Source organism: Micropterus dolomieu, linkage group LG06 (assembly GCF_021292245.1).
Source record: "Micropterus dolomieu isolate WLL.071019.BEF.003 ecotype Adirondacks linkage group LG06, ASM2129224v1, whole genome shotgun sequence".
NCBI classification, from domain to species: Eukaryota; Metazoa; Chordata; class Actinopteri; order Centrarchiformes; family Centrarchidae; genus Micropterus; species Micropterus dolomieu.
The window spans coordinates 5,852,720-5,861,852 of NC_060155.1; the positions used below are offsets into that span (position 1 = coordinate 5,852,720).

At 42.3% G+C, this 9,133-nt stretch overlaps 1 protein-coding gene across 1 annotated transcript in view; it reads right to left on the reverse strand.

The window, feature by feature from the left end:
- Window positions 1–669: 669 nt before the first annotated feature.
- LOC123972163 (acyl-coenzyme A thioesterase 6-like) overlaps window positions 670–9,133 on the reverse strand; it is a 186,849-nt gene continuing 178,385 nt past the window's right edge. Inside the window, exons 2-4 of the mRNA XM_046051453.1 lie at window positions 5,585–6,052; window positions 2,509–2,696; window positions 670–1,875 (exon numbers count right to left, since the gene is read on the reverse strand). Coding sequence (XP_045907409.1) covers window positions 1,267–1,875; window positions 2,509–2,696; window positions 5,585–6,041 — 1,254 coding nt within the window. The 5' untranslated portion in view covers window positions 6,042–6,052 and the 3' untranslated portion in view covers window positions 670–1,266. The remainder of the gene's footprint in view (window positions 1,876–2,508; window positions 2,697–5,584; window positions 6,053–9,133) is intronic.

A 9,133-nucleotide genomic window follows, 5' to 3' on the forward strand; every position in this document is an offset into this window, starting at 1 on the left:
TCATTTTGTCATTTTAGTTGACCCAAATTCTAATCTGCTCTGTATCTACTATTAGTGTTATCTACAGTCATCATTTTAGTTTTTTTCCTGCTCGTCTCACCAGTGCTCTGCACCCTGCTTATCTTTATAAGATCGCTCCAGCCAAAAAGTGTCTTCAGCCTGTTATTCTGGACTAAATTTTCTTTATTATCATAATATTTTAGTAGGCTGTTTCAACTACATTTTTCTTTTCCAGCAGCCATGACTATTCTTTACCTATTCTGCTTACTGTCAGCCCCTTATTAGTTAAAGAAGCTTTAATAAATTCTGTTATTATTAACTTATTGCTGCACTCTCTGTTAGTGTGAGCGGACTCCTTTTTTTCTCCCTTATTCAGCCGTGGACTGCCGCTTCAGAGCTTAATTTGTCACATAACTATTTCACAATTTAATCAGAGACTACATCAGACATGTCTTTTCCACTATACTAGTCCACATTAACTATTTTATCAATATGTATTCATATATTTATTACTACTTCCATCCATTCCACCTTCTTATTATACCTTTTTATATCCCCATATCTATTCATCTATTATCATTAAACTTTATATTCAAGACACAAATTTTATTAACTCTTGGTATTATTATTGTAGGCCTTGGTAATGAGTTTTCTAACATTTACATACAGGATTTTAACATCTGTATACACTTTGTTAACACACCCCTATAGACTATTTTTAGCAATATTGACATGCACATACATTTCTCTAATATCCTGACTCCTGCCGGGCCTAACTCGGACCCAGTTTATATTACATAGGCCTTTTGACTCTTTTTTGGTTCCTCAACTGTTTTGTGCCAGACACAACTCTATATATCTGTGTAGACTGAAGTGATACACTTCCTCAACACAGAAACAACATGTAAGCGAAACTTCCCCATAATTTAACTCAAAGCACGCAATATTCTCCTACCCTGCCGAACAATATTTGAGAGAAATAGGCCTTTTGTGTACACAGAGAAAGTCTTAGATCTTTAAGTTCAGCTCATGATGAATGAGGGCAAAAACAAGAGTTGCGTTTATAGTTTTGTTCAGTCTAGTAAGCCTGAAACAGGTTGTAATCGGTCATAACATTTCAACTTGATATATTCCACGAACAATCAAATTATTAAATTGTTCACTTAATTACAAAACATTCAGCTTCATAAACAATTATATCAGGTTAACTGCCAGCCTTGATTTCATGATTTTCTTACTTGTTCTTTTATGTTAACCTATTTGCATCTATAACTTGGCTTTAGTCTGCGTGGCATCACAGCTCAGGTGGGTTCTGAAGAACTCCTGGATCTTCTTCCACAGGTGGACTTCAGCTGCTGCGTGGGAGCTGGGCTCACCCCCCCACATGACTGGCTTGAGTACAAACCCATGAACACTAGAGGGGCAGTAGGGCCCATAAGGCGGCTCCAGTAGGTGTCCAGCTCTTGGGTAACACACACTCTCGAAGTTGTCCTTCCCATGACGCTTCAGTCTCTCCACCATCTCCTCCATGTAACCTTTACTGTCCCAGTTGAGGTCGTCCTCTGAAGCCACAAACAGGAAACGTCCCTTGGCTTGTTCAATGGGGATCAGGCTTCCCTTGTTTTCCTCTGCCAGGGGATTTGTAACACCATCCTTGATAATGAAGGCCCCTGACTCAACAGGAATCAACTTGCTGAAGTCAAACACTACTGGTGAGAGGATTTGGCGTTTTCTGTAGTAAAGAGGAACAGCCACATTGGCGCTGCAGCCACTGATCCACACTGTGGCCACAACACCTGTTACATAAGCAGCAAGTGAAAGCGCAATATCTGCCCCCTTAGATCGTGATATTACACCAACTCCTTTACTGCCCACCTGGGAAGAAAATTAGAGGTAGTCTGTATAAACACACAGAGCTCAGGAACTGGGCTAAATGGCAAATGTTATATACAAACATAAAATGATATACCCTAGATGAGTGGATAAATAACAAGTGACAGAAGTAAAACCATTTTGCATGGTGCAGTGTTAACTGTTGTTCTGTATGGGCTGGAGAACCAGTTTCTCAAAGCACTTAATCAGAATGGGGGTGAGTGCCACAAGGCGGTAGTAATTAAGACTAGACACTGCAAACTTTTAGGTACAGGGACGATGGTGGCTGGCTTGAAGCAGGTGGGAATCCTATCCCTTAAGCTAGCTGATGTCATTACTGACTTGTGTTTAGTACACGGGGATGTTATCAGACCCAGCAGCTTTGCTCATATAGCAGACAGACAATTCGTAAACATTCGTAAATGCCTACTACATACCACCATGACGCAGTATACTACATACTGCGTTTCATAGTAGTATGCACTATGAAACTGTTAAATCAATTTATTTTGCATAATAGGCCAGGCTTAGCCTGTTTCCAGTTTTGGAAAACAGAATTAATTAATAGGAGGAATAGGAGAATCAAAGGCTTGTGACTTTATGCTACTGGGCCTAAAAGTTACTCAAAAAACTCACCTTAGGATGTTGTAGTAAGAAATCCACTGCTTCTTTAAAGTGGTCCAGATGGAGCTCTTTCACGTTATCAGGCTTATCAGAGAACACTGCTACATTCAGAACCATAAACCCTTTGTTTGCCAGCAGAGAGGCTCTTTTCTCAGACTTAAAGCTGCTCAGATCCAACACAGCGGGAAACTGACCTTCTCCTGAAACATACACAGGTACATCTTTTATACAAGATGTCTGTCTGATAGTGCTGTAGCTAAATTTAAGGATGCAATTCCATCAGCTCTACATTCATTATCAGATCACAAATCTGCTAATTTTAGTCCCTCCCAAATCGATCATCTTGTTGATAGTGCTGCAGGCTCACTGCAAATGACACTCGATTCTGTAGCCCCTCTAAAAAAGAAAATACTAAAACAAAGATGGTTAGCTCCATGGTATAACACTGAAACTCGCAAATTAATTAATTAATTTGAGAGAGATAGTCTTAAAACTTATAGGAAGGCCCTCCATAATGCCAGCAGCGTACTACTCGTCATTGATAGAGGAAAATAGGAACAATCCCGGGTTTCTTTTCAGCACTGTAGCCAGGCTGACAGAGAGTCACAGCTCTATTGAGCCAAGTATTCCCATAGCTCTCAGTAGTTACGACTTCATGCTTCTTTAATGATAAAATTCTAACTATTAGAAACAAAATTCACCAACACCTGCCCTCAACTGGCACTGACTTATCTCTAAACTCAGGAACCTTAGAACAGCTGTAGAACCAGATATATTTTTAGACTGCTTTGCTTCCCTCAATCTTTACCAACTAACTTCAATAATTTCTTCATCTAAACCATCAACCTGCCTCTTAGACCCCATCCCAACTAGGCTGCTTAAAGAAGTTTTACCCCTAGTCAGCACTTCTATACTAGATATGATCAATCTATCTTTATCAACAGGCAATGTACCACAGTACTTTAAAGTAGCTGTAATTAAACCTCTTCTGAAAAAGCCCAACCTTGATCCAGATATTTTAGCCAACTATAGAACTATATCTAACATTCCACTTCTCTCTAAGATCCTGGAGAAAGCAGTTGCTAAACAGCAGTGTGAATTTCTACAGAGCAATAGTTTATTTGAGGATTTTCAGTCAGGATTTAGAGCTCATCATAGCACAGAGACAGCACTGGTGAAAATTACTAATGACCTCCTAATTGCATAAGACAAAGGACTTGTCCCTGTACTGGTTTTATTAGATCTTAGTGCTCGATTTGATACCGTTCACCATCAGAACCTATTACAGAGACTGGATCATTTCATTGGCATTAAAGGAACCGCTCTAATCTGGTTTAAGTCCTATTTATCAGATTGATTTGAGTTTGTACATGTTATCGATGAGTCCTCCATGCACGCCAAAGTTAGTCATGGAGTTCCACAAGAATCTGTCCTCAGACCAATCCTGTTCACTTTATATATACTTCCTTTAGGCAATATTATCAGGAAATAGTACATAAACTTTCATTGTTATGCAGATGATACTCAGTTATATCTATCGATCAAACCAGATGAAACTAATCAGTTAACTAAACTTCAAATGTGCCTTCAGGATGTTAAAACCTGGATGACCTGTAATTTTCTAATGTTAAACTCAGATAAAACTGAAGTTATTGTTATGGGGCCCAAGCACCTCCATGACACATTATCTAAAGATATAGTTTCCCTTGATGGCATCGCCCTGGCCTCCAGCACCACTTTGAGGAATCTTGGAGTTAAATTTGATCAGGACATGTCGTTTAAGTCTCACATTAAGCAAATTTCAAGGACCGCCTTTTTTCACCTATGTAATATTGCGAAAATAAGGAACATCCTGTCTAAAATTTATACAGAAAAACTAGTCCATGCTTTTGTTACTGCAATTCCTTATTATCAGGCTGCTCGAAAAAGTCCATTAAGACTCTTCAGCTGATCCAGAATGCTGCAGCATGTGTTCTGACAGCTCTAAATTCATCATTCATTCCTGTTTTAGCTTCTCTGCATTGGCTTCCAGTAAAATCCAGAATAGAATTTAAAATCATTCTTCTACCTACAAAGCTCTTAATGGTCAGGCACCATCTTATCTTAAAGAGCTCATAGTACCTTACTACCCCACCAGAGCACTGCGCTCCCAGAATGCAGGGTTACTTGTGGTTCCTAGAGTCTCCAAAAGTAGAATGGGAGTCAGAGCATTCAGTTATCAAGCTCCTCTCCTGTGGAACCAGGTTCCAGTTTGGGTTCAGGAGGCAGACACCATCTCCACATTTAAGAGTAGGCTTAAGACTTTCCTCTTTGACAAAGCTTATAGTTATGCTGCTATAGGCTCTCTCTTTCTCTCTGTTCCTCTCTTGCCCTCTCTCCCTCTCCCTTTCCCTCTCTCTCTCTCTCTCTCTCTCTCTCTCTCTCTCCTTCACCCCCAACCGGTCGAGGCAGATGGCCGCCCACCCTGAGCCATGGTTCTGCTCGAGGTTTCTGCCTCTTAAAAGGAAGTTTTTCCTTGCCTCTGTCGCCTAGTGCTTGCTCTTGGTGGGAATTGTTGGGCTTCTGTAAATAACATCACAGAGTACGGTCTAGACCTGCTCTTTTATGAAAAGCGCTCTGAGATTACTGTTGTTGTGATTTGGCACTAAATAAATAAAATTGAATTGAACATATCAACATTATATAAAATCCTACATCTTACATACTGTGCATCCTTTTGATGCAGAGTCATTGAACTTTTGTAAAATTTCTAAGCGTCATTACAAAAACAAGTTATAGGGCTGCAACCATTATTTATTTTCATAACTGATTAATCTATGGATATGGATATAAATAACTAATGATGGCTGCATTACATTTATCATAACTGGTTTCAGGGTCCTGGTATTGTGCATGCTGGCTCACTGTCTGGGCCTACTGGGACATCTAAAGGTATCGGAGCCATTGTTAATAAAACCTGTGCTTTTCATGCTATGACAAGTCAAAATGGATGCTTGTAGCTATTGCTATGGCCAAGTAAATTAACAGTTGTTATATATTCATAATAAAACACTATTAGGTTGTAATTAAACTATGTTGAATCTCCTACCTGGGGGAGTAAACAGGACTCCGCGGATATTCCCCTCTTTGACAGGGAGCCAGCTGACCCCGTCTCCAATCAGAAGCCTCTCGTTGTTCGCCTCTGCCAGCATCCTTTCCTCCCCTTCCTCCTCGTGCACAGAGAACTTCACCACGTGGGGGTTTAGTGCATTTGTTTTTTTAAACTTTCTGTGCAAGGTGTCAGGCCTCATCGACCACAGCAGACCCATGGGTTCAACCCCGACGTAGCTGCCACTGAGCGAGGGGTCTCTCTTCAGGTCAATCTCCCCGCTCCCATCAGCCCTGTAGGTGGCTGAGGAGCTGAACACCACTCCTTTCTCGTCAGTTGATCTGGCTTTCATGGAGACCACCTGTCTCGACCTCAGCCCGGCCACCTTTACCTGAACGGGCTCGTCAAACAAACACCTGGCGCTCGGCAGCAGCCTCAGTCTGACTTGGGAGGACATCTCACCTGAAACAAATTAAGAAAATTATTAATTATAATGAATAAATACGGGGCACCACCCTGGGATCAGGGACCAATAACCAAATATGAGTCAAGTATGATCAGTCTAAAATGGGGTTTGTCCACCTATAGATGGCAAACACAGAAGGGTGAATCCGCACACAGGCCGTGGCAACCAACTCTTACTACAACATTATACATAAATAATCACAGGCAACGACTTCTTAAAACTATAATAGGATTTATTCAACTCAAGCATAGATGATCAATAACTTTAAGTAAATCACTATTAACTATTGAAATAAAAGAAAAATGAAATAAAGTCAATAAACAAATCATACAAAAATATACAACAATCCAGCAAGCATTTGTGTGTGTGTGTGTGTGTGTGTGTGTGAGAGTGTGTGGGTGTGTGTGAGAGACAAAGGAGGGGGAAGGATCCGACCACGTCGGTGGTGCCAGATCCGGTTGTGCTAGAGGCCAGCTGATTTTGGAATCAAGATGGCGGTTCAAACCATGTCATTTCAAGATCAAGATGGCGGAAAATCACTCTCCCCTGAACTAAAAAAAATGGGGACGCACTCTGATGCTAGCCTACTGTGAGTCACAGGTCTGGTTAGCTTCAGAGATCACGTGGTGTGTGCATGTGGGGTTAGTAAGCAGAAGGAGAAGAGAAAGGCACAGAGCAAAGCTATATACATACAATATACCACAAACTATCTCACAAAGATTTCTAAATATTGACTGAAGAATGGAATTAAGTTTGTATCAAAATAGCTGAGCAGTTTTATCAAAACGCCTCTTCACGTCACTCAATATCCCTCCTCCCCATAGTAGGGGAGAGAGGGGAAGGTTGTAACAGGTCCAATTTCTCCTATCAGGAACAAGTTATGAATCACCTGGTTCACTCTGCAGATTTGGACTGCACTGACTGGGAGGTTATCAGGACTGCTACCAATAGTCTGGATGAGTTTACTGATGCTGTGACGTCCTACATCAGTTTCTGTGAGGACAGCTGTACACCAACACACACCAGGGTGAGTTATAACAATGACAAACCCTGGTTTACAGCCAAACTCCGACAGCTTAGGTTGGAAAAGGAGGAGACATTTAGGAGTGGAGACAGGGCCGGATGCAGGGCGTTAAAGTACAGGTTTAGAGGTGCGAGAAGCTAAACGAGAGGCTGAAGGACCAGTTCTCTGCAAACTACGCCACTTCTGTCTGGAGGGGTTTCAGACAGATCACAAAGTACAAACCCAAAGCCCCCACTCCATCAACGACTCTTGCCTGGCAAATGATCTGAACCAGTTCTACAGCCGCTTTGAGAGTCATTTGGACACCATCCCCCATGACTCCTCCGTTCAGCTTCAGCCCCAGTCCACCATCCCCTCCTCCCACTCCTCAGAGTTTGCAGTCTCTGATTCCAGGACCATTAGAACCGGTTCCCCTCAAGGCTGCGTTCTTTCCCTTCTGCTCTTCTCCCTGTACACCAACAGCTGCACCACCAGTCACCAGTCTGTTAAGCTCCTGAAGTTTGCAGATGACACCACCCTCATTGAGCTCATCTCTGGTGGGGATGAGTCCGCCTACTATTTAAGACAATACAACAGAAATACATTCAAGACAAAAGGAACCTTTTACAAGACAACCTCGGCCTACTGAAATTTCCCAAAATTTCTCCTCTTCATTACTCTCAGCCTACATCAGAAATTTCAACATGCACACAGAGTTATTAATTCCTGTAGCCTTCTTCACAGGCTATGGACTACTGCATGTTCCCTATCTTTCCTCATTACTTTTCTAGTCAGTAGTTGGGACTATGCTTCTCTGATTATTCAATTCAATTTTATTGATATAGCGCCAAATCACAACAACAGTTATCTCACAGTGTTTTTCATAAAAGAGCAGGTCTAGACTGTACTCTGTGATGTTATTTACAGAAGCCCAACAATTCCCACCAAGAGCAAGCACTAGGCGACAGAGGCAAGGAAAAACTTCCTTTTAAGAGGCAGAAACCTCGAGCAGAACCATGGCTCAGGGTGGGCGGCCATCTGCCTCGACCGGTTGGGGGTGAAGGAGAGAGAGAGAGAGAGAGAGAGAGAGAGAGAGAGAGAGGGGGGGGGGAAGGAGAGAGAGAGAGAGAGAGAGAGAGAGAGAGAGAGAGAGAGAGAGAGAGGGAAAGGGAGAGGGAGAGAGGGCAAGAGAGGAACAGTGAGAGAAAGAGAGAGGGATGGAAGGACAGAGAGGGGAGGGAGGCAGCCTACACAATATACACACAGAGGTACAGACAGTAAAGGTGATGTTGCTATAGACTAAATGAATAATGGTACAGATATTTATAGTAGTGTTAATGATAATAATCGTAATGTTAATGATTATAACAATAGGACTAGTAACAATAGTTGTTGTAGCAGAGGGTGTCAAGCAGGAACACGGGGGCAGCAGGTGACCCACAACCACAGATCCAGACTCCACAGCTCCAGAGCCAGAAACACCTGCAGGAAGTGATAGGAGGAGAGAGGAGAGGGACGAGAAAGCACAAGACTACCGGAAAGGGGGAGAAGTTGAGTTAGTAACATGCAATAATGGGATGAGGTTGCATACAGAGGGAGAGAAAGTAGAGGAGAGAGGAGTGTAGTGCATCATAGGAAATCCCCCGGCAGTCTAGGCCTATAGCAGCATAACTAAGGGATGGTTCAGGACTCACCTGAGCCAGCCCTAACTATAAGCTTTATCAAAGAGGAAAGTCTTAAGCCTACTCTTAAATGTGGAGATGGTGTCTGCCTCCTGAACCCAAACTGGAACCTGGTTCCACAGGAGAGGAGCTTGATAGCTGAACAGTCTGGCTCCTATTCTACTTTTGGAGACTCTAGGAACCACAAGTAACCCTGCATTCTGGGAGCGCAGTGCTCTGGTGGGGTAGTAAGGTACTATGAGCTCTTTAAGGTAAGATGGTGCCTGACCATTAAGAGGTTTGTAGGTAAGAAGAATGATTTTAAATTCTATTCTGGATTTTACTGGAAGCCAATGCAGAGAAGCTAAAACAGGAGAAATGTGATCTCTTTTCCTGGTTCCTGTCAGAACACGTGCTGC